At 41.5% G+C, this 26849-nt stretch overlaps 1 protein-coding gene across 1 annotated transcript; it reads right to left on the bottom strand.

Annotated features, from left to right (window-relative positions):
- Positions 1–1790: 1790 nt before the first annotated feature.
- On the bottom strand, positions 1791–25348 carry GYG1 (glycogenin 1). The gene is made up of 8 exons (XM_065410817.1): positions 25305–25348; positions 18445–18580; positions 15639–15813; positions 15173–15335; positions 8646–8772; positions 4534–4753; positions 2312–2362; positions 1791–2063 (listed from the first exon to the last, which is right to left on the bottom strand). Exons 1-8 carry the CDS (start codon positions 25309–25311, stop codon positions 1878–1880), a joined length of 1065 nt encoding a protein of 354 aa, XP_065266889.1. The 5' UTR covers positions 25312–25348; the 3' UTR covers positions 1791–1877.
- Between the last annotated feature and the right edge of the window lie 1501 nt (positions 25349–26849).

The following is a 26849-nucleotide window of genomic DNA, read 5'->3' as shown; positions in this document are numbered from 1 at the left end:
TTCACTACATCTTGAGTAAGATAACATGCCCCTTTAAATATGTGCACAGGCAATATTAGAGCAGTGATCAGGCACTAGCATAGTAGGATGAATTGGTGACTGCAAGTTAATGCCATTGGCTGCATCCAAAGATACAGGCTGATTTGGACTAGCTGAAGGGTAGGCAATGGAAAGTTGTGGGAGTAATGGTTAAACCCTTGAACCTTCAGAATGAGTGAGATTCTTTTATCACAGATGTAGCTTCTCCTGACCACCCTACTCCTGCTACACACTTCATGAAACTGGCATGTACCTGGAGCTATATTAGGCTTTATTGCAGTGCCTGTGCTCCTGCCTTGTACTGCCTCACCTCTTGTTGCCTTGCTATTCAGGCCAGCAACTAATAATGGAGTAGGTGAGTAGGCAAGCCACAGTACCTTGTCTTACTCCATGCATGATTCTTATGTAACCCTTCTTCCCCATCAGGAGTACATTTATATACAAGGGTGCTATGCTGGAACTTGGTGTATTGGACTTTAAAATCACAGGTTTGCTCAAGGCAGAGATGACAGCTTCTACTGAAAGTGTTCCTTTGAGCACCCTTTAAGGTTGCTGTAGGGTTAATTTTTTTTTTTTTTGGAAAGCTGGGGAGTAAACCTGTCTAGTCTCTCCCAGCTGTTGTATGCTAGATTGCTGATCTGCCCCCTCCACTGCCCTCCAGCAGGCAGACCTCCTGTATGCTGAATCTCCTTGAAGCACTTTTGGTTGACATTTGAGGGATGACATCCTCTGGATCTCAGGACTGCTTAGCTGACTAGTTTGTGTCAAAAGGTACTCCCTACAGGACTCCTCTGCTCCTAGTCTGACCAGCAGAAACGTGAGTGTTTTATACTGCTACTCATCACTATCTATCCATCCAGTGGCAACTACACCAGATAGTTATGTGCTACCTGGAAACTAGGGAGCTTGCCCCAGGCAGCTGGCTATTTGAGTCCCTTTTTTTGGAACACTCTTACAATGTCCCCAAAATAAAGATGCCCATTAAGTTGTAGGCTCATAGAAGAGTTTGTGAATTTAAGGTTTGGAATAGGAGTATCACTAATCTTACAGTTTTTTTTTAAAATTACTGCAGTGGTCTCCCATCTCTAATAGTCAGGACTTTGAGACCTCTGCAGATTTCTCCAATATTTTACTTGGAATGGCTCAAGATTGAGTTAGGGAAGCCAGAAATGCATCACGAGTTTTTATTTTGCAATGAGTGCAATATTACAGGTAAAACTCAGTTTTATAGTCCCATAGTATACAGAACTAAACAAAGACATTCTACCATGCTGTATGTACTGTACATAAAAACCTGGTCAAGATCTTCAGTGTGAGACTAATACCATAAAGCAGTGCCTTTGCTGTTAGAAGTTGTATTAAGTTTGCATGTATGCTAACAGTTTAGTACTAACATTTACAGTAAGGCAGTGTTACAACCACTTCAACTTCTAAACAATCTCAAAAATATAGGGTCTCCTATATAAGATAGCAAGCAAAAGGAGTAACGCCATTCATCTTTTAAGAGGTAAAGCACAGCCCTACAGGTTTAAAGGAATAAGTGTCAAGCCAGTTTAGTGCCCTGTTCCCCAGTTTTTTGTTTTTATTTTTAAATAGGCATATCCAGCAGCTTTACTTAAAAGGGAAGACTTCAGGATTGTGCAGGTACAGCCGGCACAAGGATTTCTACTTTATAGCTTTTGCTCAGTTCTCACCTGTAGTACTGCAAAGATCTTCAGCCTGATGAGTTTTATCAAGCTACTAGGCAAGCTTAACTGACCACATTCAACACTTTCCTAGCTGCGATAGCTCTGGAAGAAGTTCTTGTATCTCTATGAACATCGGCAATAGAAGTGCTTCTATTGGAGGTAAGTGTCAAGTTTTTTCTTGATATTGTCAAAGGAGTCTGCTCCCATGTAGTCAGCCTGGCCTTGCTCCCACCTCTCCTTCCGTTCTTCTGAAGATTCAGCGGGTGGGGGAGATGATGGCGAAGTTAGTGCTGCTGCTGAAAGTGACATGTGGGACACTGCCTCTGTAACCTCGTCCTGGAAGGAGAGCATAGTAAGTAGACTGTATAAGAGTTATAGGGCCTATTTCTAAGCAAGCAATAGAGGGCTGAGGGTGGGAGAACCAATGAGATGTTCTCATGCAAAGCAGCAAGCACTGTTTGGGAAAAAAAAAAAATGCAGGGTTTATACAACTTTCCTAGCCAAAAAGAAAAATGAACAAATTGAGAAGTCAATGGAGAGCGCACAGGAAAGTACTGGTCAATATCGGTTTAAGTTCTTCATACCTCTCTACAGAAGCCACAAGAGAAAGCCAGAGAATAGACCAAGCCCGATAGCTGCAAATAGTTCATTAGAAAGGTGTAAGATGGACAAGAGAAAGCATAGCTCTAAAACAGATCAGTAACTTTGGGCTTAGAAAGGTTGAGAACTTAAAACTACTTTATTTTCAGTTATACTAAATTTAGTATAAAGTTACTGCAAAGCTGCATTCCATACATGCTATTAAACTCCATGTGTAAAAGATTAAAATAAAGATAGAAAGTTGCCTTAACCTATACTTTCCACTTGCTCTACAGATGCAATCTTCCTAGACTAGCTTTTCTCCCCTCCCTCCTATAGAGACTGTCAATACCAGCCTGTGGAGTGTCGCAGCAGGACTCCTAGTATGCCAAGTTCTCTTTTAGTCATGCTTATAACCATCTGCAGCCTCAGTCTGAGATGCATGAATATTAGTGCAGTTACGTTACTTCTACAGAGTAGCTTCTAAACTGCAAGGCTGATCACACCCATATATATCACATCACTGTAGTGGTGGCCATCATTGCACACACACTCATCCAGGGAGAGATCTTAACCACTGTATGAGTTGCTTGTTCTCACCTAATGTTCAGAATTCAGTTTTGTGATAAGGGGGAACCTCTAACACAGGAGGTCTCTGCTCAATCCTAGTTTTAATTTTAGGCCATTCAGCATCAACATTTTGCTCTTCATCAGTCTTTAGGGAGCATAAAATGGGGGTTCACTCTGGCCAGTAAAGGGTGGGTTACAAGGTATTTCTGTATGGCCTTTTCCACTGAATGGAATCATTTCCGGAATATCTGGAGTAAGTCTTGATATTCAGTAAAAATTCAGTATTTTGTTACAAGACAAAAATCCTTTTAAAAAAGATAAGGGGGTTAATATTTCTACAGTGTTAGCAGAACTTCAGTACGAGAAGTAAATGGAGACTCATAGACTTTAAGGTCAGAAGGGACCAATATGGTCATCTAGTCTGACCTCCCGCATGATGCAGGCCACAAAAGCTGACCCACCCACTTTCCCTTGAAGTCTTTAAATTAAGTCGCAGAGAATCCTCCAGCCTGCGACCCCTGCCCTATGCTGCGGAGGAAGGCGAAAAACCTCCAGGGCCTCTGCCAATCTACCCTGGAGGAAAATTCCTTCCCGACCCCAAATATGGCGATCAGTAGAACCCCGAGCATACAGGCAAGATTCTACAGCCGGACCCTTATTTTACCAGCGATGGCTCGTTAATGCCTAATTGACTAAAATCACATTATCCCATCAAACCATTCCCTCCATAAACGTATCTAGCCTACTCTTGAAGTCAGAGAGGTCTTTCGCCCCCACCGTTTCCCTCGGAAGGCTGTTTAGACAAAGTTTAGTCTCACAGGTTCAAGCACTTTCCAACTTGGGATGTGTGGACTTTGGAAAGTTAGAGACATTTAGTTCAGCATATTTGGGAACACCTGTTGTAGAACTATTCGAATTTAATCTGGTGAGCTTTAAGCTGGTTAACAGCCAGATAATTCCTATTAGTTAGTACAAATGTTAGGTTGCTACAAATTACTTAAGGACTTCAGGATCCTGACTCCCTGTTTTGTCATACAATATTTTTGTTTGGGTATCATCTGTGGGGACTGACCCCCAAAACAATGAGCCTTTACTGCTTGAGCTAGAAGACCAAGTCTGTTCGCTTGAAGTCAGTGAGAGTCAGGCCTCTGTATGTAGTTGGGGGGGAAAAAATTTATCCCCGTTTGGTTTCTACACCATTGTTAGTAGCCACTTTTGCAGTTCACAGTACACCTCTACCCCGATATAACACTGTCCTCGGGAGCCAAAAAAATCTTACCGCGTTATAGGTGAAACCACGTTATAGCGAACTTGCTTTGATCCGCTGGAGCGCGCAGCCCCACCCCCCTGGAGCGCTGCTTTACCGCGTTATATCCGAATTTGTGTTATATCGGGTCGCGTTATATTAGGGTAGAGGTGTAGTTATTTAGAAAGGGAGGTGGGTAAACAGTTACACCAGTGACCAGACTAACCCAGTTATTTCCTCTGTTCTACTTTATTTCAAGTCTTAAACAAGGAGTTGAAAAAAGCTATGCTTCAAGTCAATGGATTCTCCCTGAAGCCTTCAGTAATTTGAAGTCTGGGATGGGAGAAGTACAGAACATCCGCATTTAGAATGTTTCAATGCAGGTATCTAAGATACAAGATGACGACATACCGCCTTTACACCTGTAGTGGCGTCTTTAACAATTCCATGTTGTTCTAGTAGGGGTAAGATGTTGGTGATGAAGGTATGCCACCACATGTTGAGGAATTCTGGGTGAACCATTGTGGGATCACTTGTGTCACCTTTTATGCTTTTGGTTTTAGAGTCATATGTGTAATTCCATGGTTTCATTCTTCCTAGGAAATGCACCACTTTAGCATTTGAACCAAACCTGCCAAACAAAGGAATTTGAATTAGATACCAGATGTCCAGGAAAAGTACATACATGATAGCTTTTTCTTTAGGAGATGGAATGCTAAGAAATTGCAACTGCCTACTGGCACTGAAAGCATCACTATGCAAGAGGAGAATGCAGATAGACTTCTACCTCAAATAGCTTATTGAGATTGAAAATAGCCAAAACCTAGTGGTTTGGGCCATTTCAGTACTTACAGCAGCCAGTCTCTTGGTAGTTTGGTGTCCAGGAGAGCTCAGGATCGAACAGTCTCAAGCAGCAGTTGCAATCAGAACAAGTTTTAAGAGTGAGAGTTTCCACTACAGATTCAGTGATCCAAATAGCTAGACACCATACACTTAGCTAATCAGCCATCAGTGACGAGATCACTGTTTTTTTTTAGTCTTCAGCCCTACAGAAGGGGAGGTTTGAGTTGGTCAGAATATCCAGCTTCAGAAAGCTTCCGCCACTGCAGCGGGTAGTTCAGGCATCCTTGAAGGATACAGTCTGTCTCACCTGCCATGGTGAGACTGCATGGAGGTGTTTTAATGATTCTCCCTTCCCCCCGCCCCCCCCCCACACTATTGCTGCCTTGACAAATTTCTTTCTTCAAATACATGGCTGTTCAGAACCCTTAAAATCTCGGCTCTCCAGGTAGATCAAGAATGTCTGATTACACTTAGTTTTTATGGAAGGGCTACATAAATCATCATGCAGCTATAGTGAGTGTATTTTTTAAAGTCCCTTTACCTTGCTAGTAGTAGTCTAGTATCAGACTAGACTAGATCAGAGAGCCCACCCCAGTGAACTCTTGGTGTTACATTGCTATAGACTTTGCCTCCACTCAGAGTATGAGTTAGGGCTAGTCTACACTGGCAATGCTAAAGCGCTGCTGCAGCAGCGCTTGAACGTGGCTTGTGTAGTCTAAAAAAACCCCACCTCCCCGAGGGGCGTAGCTCCCAGTGCTGGCGCACTGTTTACACTGACGCTTTACAGCACTGAAACTTGCTGCGCTCAGGGGGGTGTTTCTCACACCCCTGAGTGAGAAAGTTGCAGCGCTGTAAAGTGCCAGTGTAGACAAGCCCTTAGTTTCTAGCCCTTCTGGTTGCAGAGGAAGCTTTCTATCAGGAACCTAGTCAAGCAGTACGCTGTCTTCTCAAGTCTGCAGGCAGAAATCTTCCCAATGGTGAACTGCCTCATTTTCATTTTAGTGAAAACTTTAAATCAGTGGTTTTTGATATCCATATTCCCCATTTCACTTCTGATCATGTCAGTAGAAATCAGATCATTCAACAAGCCCAGGTTACCTTCCCGGATGCCCTGGCTCTCTCCTCAGCAGCTGGGAAATACTCCCAGTTTCCTCAGCTCTTGGGGTAAACATAGCTCCATTGAGAAGATATGCAGCATGTTAAAAGTTTAGTGTTTTGTGGTAGTTTAAAACTAAATTTTATTAAAATTGTATGTTTTCATGTGTCAACATAAATGTTTGAAAGTGATGTGAAGCTATTGTATGATCAGCAGGAGGAATCTTGCTGCCAGAGTTTAAGTCAAATTAACTGTTAAATACTAGGAACATATAAGAGATTGCTTTGAAGAACTTCGTTTTCAGGCTTTAAGTGCAGTGCCCGAGAGGCTAAGGGATCAGAATAAATGGCCAAGTTTAGTTTTTAAGCTAGTCAAGACCATTTTAATGGAATTAAGACAACTCCATTTTGTCCTCTTGAGGGTCAGTCTTCCCTCAATTGGATCTGTTTCGGGGTAAGTCAACACTACAGCGCTACATCGGACCTAAAGAGAATAGAAACAAATAATGTGCTTTGCGCGTTCTTGTCTTTTGTTGTTTCTTTTGCTTTTTTAGTGGGTTTTTTTTATTTTTTTTTTAAAAGACTAGCTAGCAAGTCTGTTTCTGTGAAAACTGATATTTGTTTAACACTGCTTTGCCCCCTCAATCACTGCCCAGGAGGCTGTGGCTGCACAAAAAGCCCCTAGTGGCTGCATGTACCTACAGTGGCCGCATTTGAGAAACACTGGTTTAGGCTGATCCTTTCTGTTGTGTGAATAAGATTAGACTTGTAAAGGAAACTGGTCTTCTACAATAGTTACACTAGCACATTCCATGCATTCCTGGATTGTTCTCTGCTGCCATTCATTTTGGAGTCAGTCAGGATGAAAGTGCCTTTATTTTCTATAGAAAACTTAAGTATGTTCAAACAGATTGCAATCACTAGTTGTATTCCTTCCCCCCCCTCCTCCCCAAAAGCAGGGGTACCCAGCATGTAAGACTTTCTGTGCAGGTGTGAATCTTAGCCTCATGGTACAGAGACTCTGAAGGATTAGATATTGATGTCAGAGTAGGTTTAAAGTTTGGTTCATTACAACTATTGAACTGTGTCTAGTGGATGTGGGCATCTACATCAAAAAGATGTTCATTTAGAATGCCTACTCTGACAGCCCATGTGTTACTTGCAAAATCCAGAAACCACTAGCTTTAACAGTTCATGATGTTCATCTAACTCCGTTCAGTTTGAAGGAAGTTTTTGCCTGGGCCAGGCAGATCCAGCTGACCTCTCATGGCAAAATCAAGGTCAATTATAAAGTTTTTTTGCGACATGACTAATCTCAACAAGGGAGTAGCTGAGGAGACTACTGTGTACATCACAATAGCTTTCAGCTTACTGAATGCTGTTTATTCTGACTACTCAGTAGTGAGTATTCACTCTGGCTTGCATGTATTTCTTCTTAAAATAAGCGTTCTAATTTTAACCTGACAATATTTCAGATGTTCAGATCACAAGACATGGTTTGAACTTGAGCCAGCAACAATACTGCTTATGTTAGCTGCTGCATTAATCTCTAGCAACATGATGTCATCTAAAGATCACTTGGCGTTTTCATGCAATTGCTCCTCACTTGCTTTTGAAGCAAGTTAACATGGTCCAGTTGTAATAAAAAGGTCGTAAATTGCACCCATATTTGAATAGTTTTACACACTTTATGCTGTAACAATCCTAGAGTTTAGATCAGTATTAGGCTGGTAACACAAAGTACCATTACATGGGGAAAATGTTACCTGAAATGGCAGGGACTTGCGTTTGTGCTCAGAAGGACAAAAACAAGCTTTGTTACTTGCTGCCCTAGAAGCTGGCTATTGCAGGTTTAGGAAGATTGCTGTGAGGTGGAGTGTAAGCAACAGAGGAAAAACCTCATGTTTGACACCCAGGTCTGCTTATTTGCAGGATGCATAACATGATTGTCCCTGCAGCATTTTTGTTTTGAGTCAAATATTTATGCCGCCGATGACAGCCCCCAAAAGGGGCAACCCAATAAGTACGCTTGTATCGTGATTAGTTTTAGTAACAGGCCAAAAAAGGAGAGAAATTATAATCTATATAGATGTTGTCACCATACTCAGCCCACATTGTCTTGGGCGAAACCTCACTCAACCAAACTCTTTAGCAAGGACAACTGCAGATAATGCCTCTTTGGTCACAGTAGTATACCTGTGATTAAAAGTCTGTTGAGTTGTACTCTTGCAAATGTACCTATGCTAGGTAAATTAATTCAAAGAATAAGCTGCTGCCACTGACAGAGGTAGTTTAGGCCACAGACATGTAAAGAATACTTCCATTTTAATTAGTTTTTTATCTAAATTAAACCATTACATGGTTCAAAGTGAAATTAAGAGATTGCACTAGCTATCACATACCGTTCATTTGGCCTAACCTTGGATCTCCACACTGAAATTGAGTCAAAGAACTGATTTTATACAGCCTTTTCATCATCTAGTAAGAGATGGGTCTGCTTCACAAAAGCTCTTGTAAATTTGGCCTGTATAATGGCTACACTAGATTATGAATAATTTTTCTACAAGAAAGAATGTTGAACTTACGCTTTAAATGCTGGAAGGTAGGAGTATAGAGAAATGCTGCTTAAGTTATAAATAAATGGCAAGTGTTTGTTGATATCTGTTGTTGCCCAGCTGCTGAAGAAGGTGTTTAATAACCCCTGGTCCCCACCTGAAAGGGAAAGATGGAGAGTTAGCAGGCTGCATGAACACAATCAGTATTCCTGTTTTAAGTTTCTTCACTAAATCACGGATTCAAGACTCAGTTTAGTCATGTGAGCTAACACACCCAGTAGGAATCAGCAATACAGTAGCATTCTATTTATAGAAGTTAGTTTTCTTAAACTATAACATTTTCACCATTGGGAGGGCACATTAGCCCTCTTCCTCTTGCCAGAGGCAGCTATAGATTTGTAAACTTAAGTCATACTTTAGGCTATTTTACCTCCCAGAAGACAGCCAAAGGCTTAGAATCCCTACTGGTATAATTTACATGTGAACATGCATTTGGTCTTGCATGATGCAACTCAGTTTCCATTCACAACTTGAAGTTGAGTTAAATTGGAGTAGTAAACATTGGAAGTGTCAGATTTGTTATTCCAGTTGCAGTGAGGCAAATACAGTAGACTAGATTATGATCTGTCACTCCAGATGTAACCAAGATAATTCTGACCCCCGGTTGATTATTAGAGGCCCACATGTGGCTCAGCAGTCCTGTACATAATGAAACTGCTTTTTTGGATCAAGGACTGATTGGTTTGCTAGAAGCAGTGTAGGCCTTAATTACATTTTCTGAGAGATGTCACACTAGAAGTCAGCTATATTAAAGCTCCTAGTTAGCTTCATAAGCTTATGTGAAACTAGAAGTTTTATGTTTCAGCTGATGCATGCAATAGGAGTTCAGACCCCCATTTTGAATGTAGGCTAGTTTACAACAGCAGAAGTCAGTGAATGATTGCCTGGATGCAGAGCCATTATGACGTGTTTTCCTAAGAGACTTGGAATGCTGAACAGAATGTAGGAATTTGACGAGAACGTGGATTAGTCAGACTTTGCTTGTGTTGTTCACCTTGACATTTGTTCTTTACTTACAGAAACAGCCTCAGCACTTTTCCAGACCAAGAACTATGCAAGCTCCCCTCTAACTCTCTCTGTTTTAGGACATGATAGTGCTATTCTGAATTTGATCTTATAATGTTGGTAAAGAGTAGACAGCTTTGACACACAAGTGAGATTCCTGATGTATGTTTTTGGATTAAGGTAGTATTAAAATTATTGTATTACTACTCTCCCCCCATTGTTAGTATGACTAACAATTCCACTATATTTATGCCAGCCAGCCAGGGCAAAAAAGGTGTATGAGAAACCAGACTATCACTTGTCAGAATGAAATCACCACTAGCAGAGCCAAAAGGTAAGATAAAACAATTCTGAAGAAATCATGGCAGTGTTTTACTATTAGCTTTTTGCCAAGCAGCCAATTGATACAGCAGTAAGTTAGAAGTGACATGTGTAAGGCCCTACCAAATTCAGTCTATTTTGGTCAATTTCACGGTCATAGGATTTTAAAAATAGTAAATTTCATGATTTCAGCTATTGAAATCTGAAATTTCAGTGTTGTAATTGTAGGAGTCCTGACCCAAAAAGGAATTTTGGGGGGATCCCAAGGTTAGTGTGTGTGTGTGTGTGTGGGGGGGGGGTGGTACTGCTACCCTTACTTCTGTGCTGCTGTTGGTGGTAGCGCTGCCTTCAGAACTGGGCAGCTGGAGAACAGTGGCTGCTGGCCGTAAGCCCAGCTCTGAAGGCAGAACTGCCGCCACCAGCAGAAGCAAAATGGCATGGTACGGTATTGCCACCCTTACTTCTGCGCTGCTGCCTGCAGAGCTGGGCCCTCAGTCAGAAGCTGCCACTCTCCAGCCTCCCAGCTCTGAAGGCAGCAGTTCAGAAGTAAGAGTGACCTGGTATAGTACTGCCAACATTCTGCGCTGATGATGATGGGGTGCTGCCTTCAGAACTGGGTGCCCGGCCAACAGCTGCCACTCTCTGGCTGCCTGCTCTGAAGGCAGCGCAGAAGTAAGAGTGGCAATACTGCAGCCCCCCCTAAAATAACCTTGCAACCCTCCCCACAACTCCCTTTTGGGTCAGAGACTCAGGACCCCCAATTTGAGAAACACTGGTCTCCTCTGTGAAATCTGGCCTTTTGTGGGCTTTAGCCTATACTATACAGATTTCAGAGGGAGAACAAATTTCATGGTCCGTGACGTGTTTTTCATGGGTATGAATTTGGTAGGACCCCAGACATGGGGTAAGTTTGAGAGAGCACAGAAACTAAGTGAGTTTGTCATCCGATGTTATTAGGAAAGCTCTTCCAAGTCAAGAGATATGCAACTATTACTATATATTAGGAACTTGCATGCCTTTATTTTGTAAGACTTCTACCATATTAGAAAGTGTCTCTGCATAGGAATATGCATCTCAAACATTTAGATGGTGTTTTACCAACTGAACACATCTTAATACAGTTCTGTTACAACAACAGTTTGAGGTAGAGGAGCCAGACCTGCCATGTTTTGTGTTGGTCTGTAAGTTTAGACTAAGTGATTCTACTATCCTGAGTGATTGTTTGGAATAGATTTGCATGTAGACAAAGAACAGCTGTACGTTTTGCATCATATAACTAGTCCTCCTGCATCGTACAGGTTACTAAATTCCTCCCAAACACCATCATCCAATACTTCCTCTCCACTGCATATTCTTCGCTCCTTATGTTATGACTGTTTCAGTGTCCTAGTCTTACTGAAAACCAAGAGCCCCTCCAATCCCACCAAAGTGGAATGCCAGTTCAAGTTAGTGTTGTATAATAATTGTGCAATATGCTACTACAGTTGCAGGTATAATCAATACTTTAGCATCTTACATCTACACGTTGTTTTAGATCTGAAACTATTAACTGCTAGAATACCAGCTTGGATCCCATGCTAGAAGAAAATCTAGTAGAACCAGTTTCCCTTGCACTCCTCTAAACTATAAGATAGGTAGACTTTTTATTCTAGCTAGTCTTGCTTTTAAATTCACAAAGCCCCAGGTTTTTAGAAGTTTGCTAGAAACACTGAAGTCTTGTCTAAGGCAAGCATCGGACATTCCAGTTATGAAGTTCAGTTTCCCTTCTCCCTCCCCATTAGATACAGTAGCGTGGACCAAGATTACGGCATCATGTTATCCTAAACCTTTAGGGCAGCTGAGTTCACAGATCAGATCAATTTATCATTTCCCAGAAATGGAAAACTAGTGGACATTTTTAGTCTGTCTTATAAAATAGACATTTTGACTACTTTGTAGTCATGTATACCAATATTTGAGGCAAGCAGTATTATATTGGAAGATATTTTCACAAACTTCTTGGGGACCTAAGAAAGAATTAGTATCCAAGAGTTGTGACTACTGTGTGCTGTATTAAAATATTCAGCAAGTCTTATGGCCACTGACGATTGCTTTCTTACTGTAGAAAGTGGCACTGAGTTAAAATGAGTATTGTAGTGTGGATCTTGTTTACCAGGGTGGAATGCCTGAGCTATATTTTCTTGTACCCTATCCCTTAAGGATTGGTGTTCTGCTGAAGATAGCTCTGGTGAGCAGATATGATCACAGCAGAATGGCATGCTACTGTAAGACTTCAGCAGTGGGCATGTGCAAGCTTTTTTTGGATTATGACAGAAATTTAATAAAGTGCTCCTGTTTTAGAGAGTGACTGGTCTGGGAGTATAACAGACCCAAGTGGTGGAAACAGTATGAATAGAGTTAAAACATTAACAGTGCTCTTCCACTACCCTTATAGGTCAGCCTTAAGCTTCTTTTTTGTTACTAGATTCAATTCTTATAACTAGGTCTGCAAAAAAGCAGCTTTTTTTTATACATTATACAATTACATCAAAACCTATTGATCTAATAATGCTTATGCACAAAGTTTAAGATGCTACAATGACATACTAACAATTCATTTCCCATGTTTAGGAGTGAGATTTTTGAACACCACATTAGAGTCCCTATCATAGCAATAATGCTTTTATATAAAGGTTTTGCTTTATAACAGTGGTTCTCAACTTCTTTACCATTGAGGGCCCCATATGCAGCTCTCTAGTCTGTGTTATGTGGGCCGCATCCACACAACATAAATACTACCTGTATGGCCCTGAGGATGTCACATAGGCTGCAGATGTGTGCTGATTCAGCTGCAAGTGGCCCATGGGCCGCGGGTTGAGAACCACTTCTTTATAAACATGGGACTAGCTGCATGTTGGAAGAATGCTTGAGTTTAGCACTCACTGAAATAATTTGAGACAGACATGCTGGTTAGCAGCACTTTTAGATCCTTGGCCATAGTATCATTGTCAATACCGTCAGATGAAGTTATTGTTGGACCCCAAAGCAGCACAACCATGATTTATTCTGTTAAATTTATTATGTGCTACACTAGTTGCTTTATCAAGCTCTTTATGGCTACAGTGGGGATTTTGCATGATAGAGATTGAAGTCAAACTTCCTGTCTGACACCAGTTTGTCAAGCTAACCTCATTTGAAATAGTATTTTAGGATAGCTATTCTCAGGAAGAGTCTTGGGCTTCAAGTGAACCACAGCTCCTCTAAGGTTTTAAAAAGGTACTACCGAGTTAGTGGGAGACCAGTTGTCAGGAATTTGTCCCAACTAGATTGGAGAGGTATTTCTTGATACTAAATTAGATCAAAAGCCTGTTTACTCATGCTTTTACATATGCCACAGGCATATTGCTTGACTGACATTTTATAACCATGTCAAACAAAATGCCTATGGCATATGTAAAAACATGAAGTGCAGCAGGACCTAGAGTAGAGCCAGGTGACAACATGGGGTTATTCAACCCAGGGCCTTGAAGTTATCCTTTTTGATACACTGTTTTCTTCATGAACTTGAACTTAATGTAGCCACTTGAGAGTCAAAGCTTCAGTACTACAGAAATACTAAAAGCAGTTTCTAGTAGCTGATTAGTTTAACTTCAGTGTATTCTTGTATGGCTGATAATTTTGTACTTGTGTATCTTGCAACTAAGTTCTATACTTGTTAGCACTGGCTGTGATTAATACATCTTCAGTCTGTAAAGTTTCTTGTTACTAGAATTCTAATAGAGATTACCACTGACTAATTCAAAGGCTAAATTCCCGCTTTTTATTGCTTTTGAGGGCTAAAACCTGAGTAAGGGCAGAGTTTCTTCACCATTAAGTCTTACCTCGTAACCCTCAAGGTGATAGTCCAGTTTAGTTTGCTGGTCCACAATGTAGCAACTGTATGGGATTGCTGGACTGAACCAGAAGCCCTTTTTTGGCATGTCCAGTTATTCAGTGAGGCAGCAAATTCAACTGTACTACCAACTTACTTGAAAATGGTGCTCCAAAGGAAGTTAACACAGAGGTCATCTACAGTCAATAGGCCACTTGTAGAATCTCATTTGGCCACCATTCTAGATTAAGGGGCCCATTAGCAGTACTTGCCAGAATGAATACAAAAAAGCAAGGAACTGCATGGGCCAGGAAATTTACTCTTGGGACTATTAGGTCTGAACTCTCTTTGGAGGTAAGAAGCCTGCAAGACAATTTGCTACTCAATCAGCATGAACAAGGTTGTTAAAACTAGTTAGTAACACCAGAGATGACCCATGCTTGCCAATAGTGTGTGTGTATGTGTGTGTGTGGGGGGCAGAATGAGGGCAACTGACCTCAGCAGTTACCAAGCATGTTCAGTACAAACCAAGCAGCAAAGGGGGGGAGGAGAGAAGAGGGGGGGGAAAATCACATGACCCTACATGCTTCCCCCACATGCATTGCCTCTGAGTAATACCACTGTTGTCTCCATAGAGACATCTCCCCCCCCTTTTCTTTTTGAGGAAATGCTGCTATTGATTAATAAAAACACCTCTAATTTTACTCAGCTATTTGACTAGCTGATGAGAGTAGAAGAATGTTTCAGAACAAATCATTTCAAAAAGCCACTTAGAGCAGTCCAACTTTGGATGGAAACATCATGTTCACTTTATCTCTAAGGATATCCACAAATGATTTTTGTGAAAAGTTGAGTTGATGGGAGCTTATTTTCACTGATTTAATCAGTAAGTGACCAACACAATCAAATCCATTAGTGACTAGTTTGTATCTAAAATGCAGAATACTGGTTTATAATCTAAAGAATCTTCATTCTTCTAGTTGAGAGCTACAGAGAAAGTTTTAGAAATGGCTGTTTAGTTTGGCCTACCTTTCCCACTTAAGACTCATTAAGGTCCCTCTGAAGTCCATCTAGGCCTTTAATACAAGATAAGCTTATTAATGTTTGATGTTAGATTTCTGACTATAATGAAGTCAGACTCAATTTACAGGAGTCCATGCATATGAGTTTCCTGTAAACATGAGTACTCTTTCCAATGAGGTGCTGGAATTTTAGAATTCTAATGTAAGTGGTGTCCCCTAAGGCATGCCCATCTGAGACATTCCTCCCCCCCTCAGCATTTTAAACATTCCAAACCTCGAATGTTGGAGTCAATACATACCATCAAAGCTGCCTTTCTCTGTGGCAAGTTGTAACAGATGATTGTATGTTTCAATGGAAGGTCGATAAACAAAAACTCCAGAATTAAAACAGTCAGGCCAGCCTGGATCTGGTGCTGCAGATAGCTCTTCTTTCTCAAAAAGCTCATCAATATTTGATAAAACCTAGTTGTGGGGGGGGAAAAAATTGCTTTCTGTTTTCTAGGCTTTCTAACGCTTCATAGCATTATGTTTTGTTGATTTTGCTATCCACCCCAAGATATGAAGGTAAGTGTTCATATCAAAGGTCTCATTTTATGGAGGATAGCTTTGACATGGATATATTCCCTTATTACTGCCAATTACAAGTTGTTTTGTAGGCTTAAGAGCACTTCCCTGCATACCAAGTTACAGGTCCCCAATAAGAAGACGTTTCTATTGCAAGCCACTAGAAGGAACTGTATTCTGAATAGCAAATATATAACTTACCATTGTGTCTGCATCCATGAACACACATTTTGAATACTGAGTCAGTTCCCAGCAGTGGAGTTTTGTTAGTGTGACACCCAGCTCAGGTCTTTTCATTAGTGCTAGATGGGCTGAATCTCCACTGTCCAAGACATCTACCAATAAGATTTCATCGAAGACTTTTTCTAGCACTTTCCTGTGGAAAGTAGTAATTGTTGATTTATTTTTGCAAGTTAGTCTTTCCAATATCCCCAACCCCAAGATAGTTTTGTATTGCCTAGACTCTTAGTGCACAATAAGGATTTGAAGCCTAGACTGTCTTGTATTTAGTCTTTTATTTAAACAGGTGCACAAGAGTCTTGTCAAGTTTCTAGCATAGAAATACCTTAGTTTCCAGTTAGTGCTCCTGACTGGTGCTGGAGTAGTAGCAATGAGAACTGAAGCCCTGTGTATATACACAAGTCAGGCAGATCAGGTCTTGTAGTTTGAGCCTCCCACACAGTTTGTCTCAGCCAGACCTGAGAACACTGCCTCTTGGTGAGGTGACAGACTATTTTAAGCTTATAGCTAAGAAACAGGAAGCTATTAGACTGGTCTGTGCAGGACTTTGGACAGCAGCTGAATCCTGAACAGTTCTTGTTGACCTTTAAAGCCACAAGGAACAGACCCAACTGCTGCTAGTTTATCTAGCTCATCAAGAGAGTGTTTACTTAGCCATGGCTCTTCGTGTGGCAGTGAGTGCAGTAGACATCTAGGTAGTTTAGTTTACTTCCTTTTACTTGGAAATGGTCTCTTGGAGCAATGTTGTGTCCACTGTAAGTTAAAAGCATCATATTAATTCTGAAGAGCTAAACTGAAATAAGATATACTATGAGTTCTTAAAGCTCTTGGCAGTTATGCAAGTCCAGTTTTTATCATCGTTTAGTCTACCCACTAAAATTAAACATCAGTATCCGTAGAAGTATCTTGATTTCTACAGACTACTTTGAGGGACTAATGCTTATGGTTTCAGATTTCTTGACATTTTACGTTTAATACCAGTAGTGCAGGTTGGGCTAGCCAACCCATAAGTGTCTTGAGTATTTTGAGCTGCTATCAGGGAGTTAAATTGTAAATTTGTATAAGTTGAATGGTCTTGAACTACAACTTTACCCTCTAGATTGTCAACGGTTGTACTTTAAGTGATATTCAATATTATTCTAGTCCCAGGGGAAGTTAAAAAAATTACGTCTAAAATATACATGAATATTGCAGATCAATAATAAAATCTTCAAGTTCTATTCATGCCACATTCCACTGGCTGTCCAAATAGATTTGTTTTAATTGTTATGTTGGAGTTTGTACTTCCATGCCCTCCTCTTCAGGAGGAAACTGTTAGCCTGGTAGACAGGAAGATGATTCACCTGAATAGAATGCTGTTGTACAAGTGAGGCAGGAGTTGAGAGCCTTGAGACTGATTAAGTAGCCCATTTTGTGTTAGATAGTAGAGATAAACCTGGAATCACCTGTCATTATAGCAAGCAGTATTTGGCCAAGACAGCTTCCTGTGGATTAGATAACAAGGGTCATGTAACTAGTCCAGCTAGTTACTTCCCACTCCCAAGTTCAAAGGGAAGTCATGGCCTGAAGTTAAACTCTCATCTAGTCAAAGACTTCTAAGCTCTGTTCCATGCCGAAGTTTAGCTTTTGTTGTAGCAAAGGCTTGTTACATTAATATATTCAATGACAGATAAGACTGAGAAGCTCAAAGGATGAGCTATAACCAACTTGCTTATTTCCTGCCTTCATGAGGAATTTAATATGAAAGGTAAGTATTAAAGTTCGCAAGGGGGGGATGAGTTGTTTCAAATTTGAAGTTCTATCTAATTTACTTATATGGCCTCCGTTACTAGATTATCCAGGTGCCTCGGCTTTTGATGCATTTATCCTCAAAACATCTATGAGTTAGAGAAGGACTAGTCTCCCCCATTTTACAGATGGGGAACAAAGGCAGAGAGATTAAGACTTGAACAAGGTCACAGGAAGCCTTGTAGAAGAGGAGGGTACTCAGCCTTGATCTGAGTCTCAGGCTAGTGCCCTAAACTACTGTGCCATTGTGCTAGGCAGCAAAAGAGACCCTACCTTGAAGAACCTGTAGTCTAAGGCTATGTCTATACTAGAGATCTTACAGTAGCGCCAATGGGAGAGCGCTCTCCCGTCAACATAATTAATCCACCCCCAATGAGTGGCGTTAGCTGCGTTGGTGGGAGAAACTTTCCTGTGGACATAGTGCTGTTCACGCCGGTGTTTATGTCGGTGTATCTTATGTCACTCGGGGGTGGTTTATTCACACCCCTGAGCAACATAAGTTATATCGACATAAGTGGTAGCATAGACATAGCCTTAAACTACAACACAGACAAGGGGTAGGAGAGAAAGCATTCTCTCTATTTTACTGATGAAGGGAGGCAGAGAAAGATTATATGACTTGCCCAGAAAGTCTGTGGTAGATCCAGACATTGAACTTTCATCTGAGTCCCAGACCAGTGCCTTAACCACAAGACCATCCTTTCTCTCGTTGGCTAGTGGATTAAATTTAGCTATTTGTCAGTCTCTTCAGTGTATGACTTGTCAACCAGTATGCTCTGATTGGATAGTTTACTGCTGGAAGCAGCAAGTGTATAGAAGTTCACAGAATACTAATTGGCATCTACTGCCCTTAGTGTTTTGTAATATTCTGACCAGCTTTAGAAGGTCACGACAGAGAGCTTTCATTTGGGGGTTAAAAATTACTGTAACAGGAGCATTCAATGAACAACTAGGTGAAAATACTCATGAAGTGACATACCTCATGGGAGCAGAGACCTGAGGCGTTATGAGCACAGTTAGTTTCTTTATTGTTCTCTGGTGTTGCAGAGATGAACCCAAGACCAGTGCTCCTTTAACATAAGAGTCATTCGTAGCTAGAGTCACAAAAGACTGATCTTGAAAAGGAAGAGAAGTTGTGTTAGTATTCACATTTAGTTTTAAATCAAAGTATGCTTGCTAAAATTATTCAGTTCTACCATTGTATTTCACGCCAGAAGGTGCTAGGCAGAGAGTTATGTTGAGGAGCCTCAAAAGAGTAAATAAACCACTCACTGTGTTTAAGATCCCTTGTACATTAGTAGGCATGCATAACATTTATGGAAGAGGTTGGCACAGTTGAGGTATGCTACAGCAACATGTCTTGATTAGATCAGCCAGTGCATTGACAGACATGGTCCTAAATGTAGAAGGATGCACATTCCAGATTGTGTGGAGAGAAATTCAACTGCCACATCCAATCCTCTAGTTTTTACCAAGTAGAAACTTCATTCAGGTTCTAGCTGAGTTGAATCCAAAGTGTAAACTAGAAACTTCATTCTAGTTTACACTTTGGATTCAACTCAGCTAGAACCTGGATGCAAGTTCCTCATCTAGAAGGAACTCAAAATCCACACCATGGACTGCTAACTGGATAAGTAGACATCAGTTGCAAATGTAAGGTGTTTTTGTACTGGCCAACCTGCAGTGAGTATCTGTCTGCCAGATAGTACTACTTTAGTTCTAGAGTCAGTCTCTCAGTAAGGTGTTTAAAACTGAATATTCAGGGAGTTATGTTAGTACATTTGATATTTCACTTTTGCTGTAACATGTGAGATCTACATATGGAGTAACAGTATTCTGAAATTTTATCGGAACTTGCAGATTATTTGTTTAGCAAGACTTGCAAAACTACAATGAGAATGCAAACTTTTAATGGGAAGTGTCTTATCTTCTATCTAGCAATATGAAAAGGAGTGAATTACAACTTGAATGGTGGCAACATTTAAGCTTGTAGGAGTTACTTACAGAGTTATATTTCACATTCTCTACCACAAACAATATCTGGATTATTTTAAACTACAGTAAAACCATCCATCCATCCCTCTGGTGCCCCAACAATCTTAGATACACTAACATACCCCTCTCATTTACCCCTGATCAAGTCAGGTGACTCAGCAACAAGAACTTAGTTTAAAGTGACGTTTAGCTAATGCATATTTTAGTTGCCAAGCTATCTCTACCAATCCTACCATAGAATCACTATTGACCAAACAATTTTTGCAATTTAGTCACATTTGTGCAGTTGACCTATCCTTTGAAGATTAAGATGCTTTGCAAAGAAGCATGCTCACAGATTTATTCGTCCACCTTGGAAACAACTTTTGTAGAAGTCAGATTTTAAATCAACATTAAAGTTTTAGAAATAAACCTATTTAAAATTAAATTTGAAATAATGACAACCTATAAAGGCCTAAAATAATTAAAATTAAATAAAAAAAATCTTAATTAGTACATATTTGCTGGCAAGTTTTAAAGAAAAAAATGCATTAAACTGGTGAAAATCACTGCCTAAAAACAAGCACACGTAACCAGGGTATGACATGCCAAACCAGCTTTTGACAGTGGTAGTCTCTTCTGAAGGTGAGGAGAGAATATTTTCCTAGTTTCATTTCAGTTCAGAGTTAAGAAACCAGCTGATAATGGAAAAAGCAGGAAATCTTGTTTTCCTCTTCCAGTCTATTAATAAGAATAGGTGAGAAGAATATATCTACTAGTTCTAAAGTCTTGAAGGACACTGACCAGAAACAATCTGTTCAATTCAATAACTATAGGTAATACTTACTTTGTAAAATAAATCAGCTAGATTTAAATACTAAACATTTGATAAGTTTTGATAAGAAAAAAGTGTGTGCAGCACACTTAATGCAGTTTTATTTAATAAAAAATAAAGCGCTGTTTTTGTGCATTGTAACTGAATTTGAGTTCCTATTCAAGAACTTGACAAATCAAAAGTAAAAGGTTAGTCATTTGGTAAATCATTCACCATTTTCCAACATAATATAAAATGTTGGAATTAATCTGAACAAGTGTACTTTAAGATATAGAATTACTTAAATGTGTAAAGGTATGGTGTGGCCTCTTTCTGGTTAGCAAAGAGAAACAACAAGGTTAGAAGGCTCTATTTGGTAGCCATTAAAATGTTTGTTTGCAACTAATCAGTGAGAATCAATTTTTATTTTACTAAAGAAAAAAACAATGCAAAACATGATTTAAATCATTGATGTAAATCAATATTTTCTGTTTGCTGATTTAAACCAGTTTAAACCACCAATTTCAAGTCCACCCTGGTTGCTTCCAAGGAAGACGGGTAGCTGTGCTGAGAACTGTGTTTACTGAAACAAGTTTCAGAATTTTTATTTTGCTTTGAGGAGATTTAGCTAGATTTTATCAATGTAGTTCATATTTTGAATGATACAGAAATGTGACTGCAGGTATTTTTAGAGCAACAAGGTGGGTGAAGTAATATCTTTTATTGAACCAACTTATGTTGGTGAGAGACAAGCATTCACAGAGCTGTTCTTCGTGTCTTTTTAGTAACCAGAGACTTCTGAGCACCTCAGGTGATTGCACATTTTACATAAATATAGAATAAAAGAAATAGTGATCACTTAAGAAGTTTGCCAGGGCAACAGCTTTGACACAACAAACCTCTAAGATGTGACAAGCTGAGGTAGACTAACACTGTCAAAGGGCTACAGTCTTGCAGGAGTTAGTTCTGCACAGAAGAGGCCACGCTTTGAGTGCCACGTGGAGCAACCCAGTGGCAGGTATCATTCACTTTCTGCAGTCCACAATGCAAACTGCAGATTTATGGAGCCATCCAGAGAGTTGCCTGAGTGTGTAGTGCATATTGCTATGATAGTTCTTATGCAAGAATGGTTGGATTAGAACCTGAGGTCTGCAGCTACGTCTTAGCCTCAAAATGGCAACTGGGGATTCTTCCCCCCATTTCTTTGCTGCAACCACCACCACTCCTTAAAATTTTAGTGGAAAATTATAGTAAATTGGCCACATTAGTTATGAAGCAAATTAAGATTCTTATTGCAATAAAACCCAGCCCTTGCAGCTGAAATGAGATAAAGTTCATATTTAGCTTCTAATATTGCAACTTTATTTATATTTTTGCATTAAAATTTTATGTGGAGTCAAGTTTGACTAGTGTAATCAAGTTGCTGTAGATGAAGAAACTGGTATTCTTAATCTCATAGGGTGGACCACATCTTTGATATTACAAGTGAGATGTTAAAGGGTCCTCTTTAAGGCATACATGTTAATTTTTTTCAACTACAGCAGCAGTTGCCTATATGGCAAATTGTAAGCAATTGTAAGAGTCTGATGTACTTTAAGGCAGTTTAGTACCCGGAACCTACATAGCCAGCAGCATTGTGGTCAACAAGTTCTGTAGACCAATCTGAGAACCTTTGGCTAGAATGGCAACAAAATTAAATTAATCTTGGGTCATCTAGATTACAGTATTTATAAATGTTTCCAACCTAGCCAAGTTTTAGACTTCAGAAGAGTTTCTACGGAGTCATGCATCGAAGGGGATACATTTCCTACTTAAATTCACTGAGAAGTAGTGATTTGTAGTAGTTCATGTTGCTTGGTGCATCTAGGGCAGGGGTAGGCAACCTATGGCACGTGTGCCGAAGGCGGCACGCGAGCTGATTTTCAGTGGCACTCACGCAGCCCGGGTCCTGGCCACCGATCCGGGGGGCTCTGCATTTTAATTTAATTTTAAATGAAGCTTCTTAAGCATTTTAAAAACCTTATTTACTTTGCATACAACAATAGTTTAGTTATATATTATAGACTTAGAGGAAGAGACCTTCTAAAAACATTAAAATGTATTACTGGCACGTGAAACCTTAAATTAGAGTGAATAAATGAAGACTCGGCACACCACTTCTGAAAGGTTGCCGACTCCTGGTCTAGGGACCATATAGATAGAACAATTCCCAGTCTGTTAAGAACTTCAGAAACTAGTAGCACTAATGCTGAACTACAGCTCTAGAAGTCATGCATACTGTAGATGTAATTATCTGGAAAAATTCTGAAAAACTATTTTTCCATTCTGCCCCCATGAAGCCATTATGAATACAGAAATTATATAAACTGCTTGCATTAACTGTATCAGACAAGCAAGTTGTTAGTGTCTTAAGCAGTGTAAACATTCCTCTAGGAGCAAACACTTGTGTTCTTGTCCCTGGATTTGCAAGTTACTCTTCTCACTTTCCCACTGAATGAAGAGTTTTGTCTTGAAAAGCTAAGAATTCACTAGGCCTGACTCAGTGAGCCACTAATGTATTGCATTTAAAAACAGGGATTGTACAGACAATAATAGTTTTACAAACTAGTGACTGCATCACTTGTGCCATCATTCAAACTAAAGTCTTTGTCCAGATGTTTTCTAGGCTACAAGGCTCTTCCAGTGATCTAACACCCTCATTGTTTACTTGTTAAGACCTTTGTATGGCATCAGGGGGTCTGCCTGCCTTTTTGAAACTGCATATTCAAGTACCACACTGCTGGATTTACTAGCCCAACACCACTGAGCAATACAGGAAATTCTTAGAGTGGCCAATGTAACATGTATAAGGGTTTATGGTCTGACTGAAACATTAAATTAAGTTTGAGGATGAGCAACAGGGAAAGCTAGAAATATAAGGCAAATCCCTTCTGAGTTACTTGCTAGTTTTGCTCCCTTGGGACAGCAAGGCTTTATTTACTTTTGCTTAATGGAAGTGTGGTGTGGCAACCCCTTCAGAGGAGGGTCATTTGACATAGTTCAAGTCTATGCAGTATGAAACAGGACATGTTAGTGTTAACATGGAATGTACCCTCCCTATGGAGCACCAAGCCTAGGCTGGTTATTATGCTTTGTATTGGTGTGGAAGATTCAGGCCACTTCTTTTAAATTTGAACACACAACAGTTATCAGAAACAATGAAGTTGCTCCAAACTGTGCTGTCAACAGGCTACGTTGTCAATTGACTTTTTAGTAACATCCTTCCATCAACTCCATCCCCTAGCTATTATTTCTACCACCCCCACTTTCTGTTTTATTTATAGGCTACAGCAGCTGAACAGGGGAGTACCCTTCACACTAATGTGTCAGAGAGGTACTGTGGACACGTGCAAATCTATAGCCATGGGGCACCTGTTTTACTTGCCTGAACATAAAGCTTCTTCTGTCTCCCTCCAAAAGGCTGTCTTAGCCAGCGTAGAGCTATGTAGGACTGACCTGTTGCTAAGCAATTGTGACTGGTCCAACACCTTCTGTGGAGCAGCCCTCCTTCACATATGCCTGAGGTCACTATATTTACAAGTCTATGCTTGCCCTGTGTTTCCATTCTAGCTAGGTGGTGGGTTTTTTTGGTTTTTTTGGGGGGGGTGTTCAGACTCCACCTCTCTGAGTTTCAGACAGTAGCAAGTTTAAATTCTGTAAATACAAGTTTCATTAGAATCAATGTAAGATCAATGGGGCATCTGTATGAGCTGTTGGGGAAAAAAATGCAAGGAAAGTTGTTTAAATAATTACCAAGAAGTGTGTTAAACCCAGATATAGCAGTACTAATAATCTGAAAGCAAAACTGACTTCCTCATTCCACTTTTCTTGGCCTGGGCCATCAGAGATGACAGAAGATCATCTACTCGTGGCAAGTTTTAAGAAAATTCTTGTGATGACAAGTGTTATTAGGAAAGATTAATAGAGGTTCTGAGCAGACAGCATCCCTTCAGCATTTGAAAGGCAGAGTCAAACAAACATCTTCAGACCCATTTAAAAGTATCTCCATTTTTTGTTAGCTACACTTCTCTGAGAGATAGCTGCTATTACCAGAGCTAATATTATTCTAGCTGAAGGATCAGAGTTGTTAAATTTCATGCAGTTGAGAGTAGGTGGTCTTGTCAGTTTCCACCATGTATAGGGGTGTTACAGCTGGGGGGGGGGGTGTGTGGCTGTCTTTAAGAGCACAACACTGAGGAATTTGCCAAGGACCCCAGGGATAGGCATAGCACTAGAAGGTAGCTTTAAGTCGTTTTAGGGCAACTAGATTTCGAGTTGTCTCTTTTTTAATTTAAGCTTGAGCTGTTTGACAAGCCCCGATCAAGAAGCCGAACAGGACTTCCACTTCCTGGAGATGCACCCCCTGGATTCCACTTCAAGGCATAGGCGTCAGGTCCAGACCTGACCTTTCCCCAAAGTTCAGGGGACATTTGGGGCCAGGCCCATCTGTTCTGCAAGTTACGTGGCTGAGAAGCTGAACCTAGTTGTGTGCACACGGGGGTAACGCTCGCCCCAGCTCCTAGACCTCCTCCCGGGGGTGGCCCTGGGTGACGGGGCAGTGGTGCTGCAGGGGCCTCTCCCGCAGGAGCCGGGCGGGGGAGACAGAAGTGGGGGCATTCCGCGGGGGCGCGCGGCTTGCCCAGCCGGGGAGGAGAGGCGCCCATTGGCCGGGGGAGCACTGGGGCAGGCAGGCAGCACAGCTAGCCTAAAAATAGGAGCCGCCATAAGCGAGCGAGCGCCGGGTTCCCCGCTAGGCCGAGCTCCGCTTCCTTCCTGTTCCGCGAGCCTCTGGCGGCAGCTCCCGCTCTAGGGGAAGGGCAGCCTTCCCGCGAGCCGGCCCGAGCCGGGGGTAGCGCCAGCCCGGGGCAGTGCGGGCAGGGGGCTCGGCGCAGCCCCGGCCGCAGGAGCCGCCCCCGGTAACCCTCCCGCAGCTCCATCGCCCAGCCGGGCAAGGGGCTGCGCCGCTCAGCCCCCGCGGGCGGGCGGGCTCGGCTCGGGCAGGGCGCACTTACCAGCCATGGTGCCGGTGCCCGTACTGCTGCCCCTCCGCCCGGGACAGATGCTGCGGCCGCCGGCTACTCGCGAGCCGCTGCCGGAGCCGCCCTTTATATCTGGGCGGGCGGAGCCACGTGGGGCACGTACGCAGCCTCTCGCTAGCGCCGGCGTGGGGAGACTCGACTCGCCGGTCTTGGGGCTCCTAGCACGGGGCGAGGAGCGGAGAGGGGTAGCCCCTGTGCCAGGGCTGCCCGAGAACAGCCTTTCCTCGGGCTAATTTATTCCTTCCGTTCCCTGTATCTGCTTTGCACGCACCCAGCACCGTGGTCGCTAGGTGCCGTGTGCTAAAAGCCAGATTCTCCATTCCTTTTCCAGGTACTTTGTGCTGCCGGAAAGCTGCCCTGACGGCCTCGTTGGGGATTCAGCTGGTGCTAGCCGCGTTCATTGCTGGGGTATCTGGGTTGCCGCCTGCTTTGTTGAAGGGGGGGGGGGGTGAATGTGGCATTGCTTCCTCTTCCTTTCCCACTGCTAGGAAGAGTTTTGTGGCCTGAATTGCAGGGTTTGTGTGGGGTGCAAGACTCCCACAAAGAATGGGACGCCAAGCAGCTTCTGTACTTTGCTTGTGCTTATGGCCAGCCAGGGGTTATGTTCTGATAAGTGACCCCGTGAAAATGACACGAGTTTTTTGTATTGTTCTTTCTCAACAACTTCCAGGTCCAGTTTGTTCACCTTACAAATAAAAATATATGTTTTCTACCTCCTAGTGCTGCAGTCTCCACCTGGGATCTGAGAGTCAAGCTGGATTTTGCCTGTTGCTTGCATCACTGCTGCTACTTCGGCAATCGCAACGCCACACTAAAATATTCTGTTGATAGTGCATATGAGAGAGAGAATCCAGCTGCTTGTCCCAAAGCTGTGTTGGCTCTGCAGGGATAACACAAATACAATCTTATTTATTTCAGTAAGGTGAGCAGCTACAGGAAGTAAATTTGCTTTACATTTTTACAGTCATTTTTCTGACTAGAAGTACAATAAATTTCCACAGGAGCCTGATGAAATTGCTCAAATCAGCTAGCCCACAGACATTTTAGGCTAGGGATGAGCACTGATACACTGTGAATTTCAGGGCTTCCTGGCATGAGGGGTGCAATACATTCTGAAATGCAGGATGCCTTGCAGTTCATTCAATGCTAAGACAACAGCACAACAATGCTCACCAGAGAGAATACAAGACTTTAATATTATTATTTGTAGCACCTAGAGACCACAACTAAGGAGAGGATAAACTAAAGCTTGCTGAGTAGTCTGGGGCAAGGTTGGTTCAGATGATAAATGGTGGTTAAAACAAAGCATAAATAGTACAACTAAACCATACAATATGCCTCGTTAACAATCACAGCTGATTATGGAACAGAATAGCTCATACTCCCTTCAGAATCAGAAAGTAAAATACTAAAGAGAAAATATTTGCATTTTAAATACTAAGAACTACATTATGGTAGCCCCAGTGCAGGGGAAGTGCAAGGTTCAGCAGCTGTGGAACAAAGTTACTAAAGATCTGA

Source organism: Emys orbicularis, chromosome 9 (assembly GCF_028017835.1).
Source record: "Emys orbicularis isolate rEmyOrb1 chromosome 9, rEmyOrb1.hap1, whole genome shotgun sequence".
NCBI classification, from domain to species: Eukaryota; Metazoa; Chordata; order Testudines; family Emydidae; genus Emys; species Emys orbicularis.
The sequence above is the reverse complement of the archived record's forward strand: the minus strand, read 5'-3'. Positions and strand labels throughout refer to the sequence as shown.

Bases quoted from the DNA above. Each gene is read 5' to 3' on its own strand.
- GYG1 (XM_065410817.1), bottom strand. The intron at 15,336-15,638 runs GTAAGTTATATA...CCCCACAACTAG, and splicing joins TCATGGATGCAGACACAATG to GTTTTATCAAATATTGATGA. The intron at 2,064-2,311 runs GTATGAAGAACT...CTCTCCTTCCAG, and splicing joins CTTGTGGCTTCTGTAGAGAG to GACGAGGTTACAGAGGCAGT.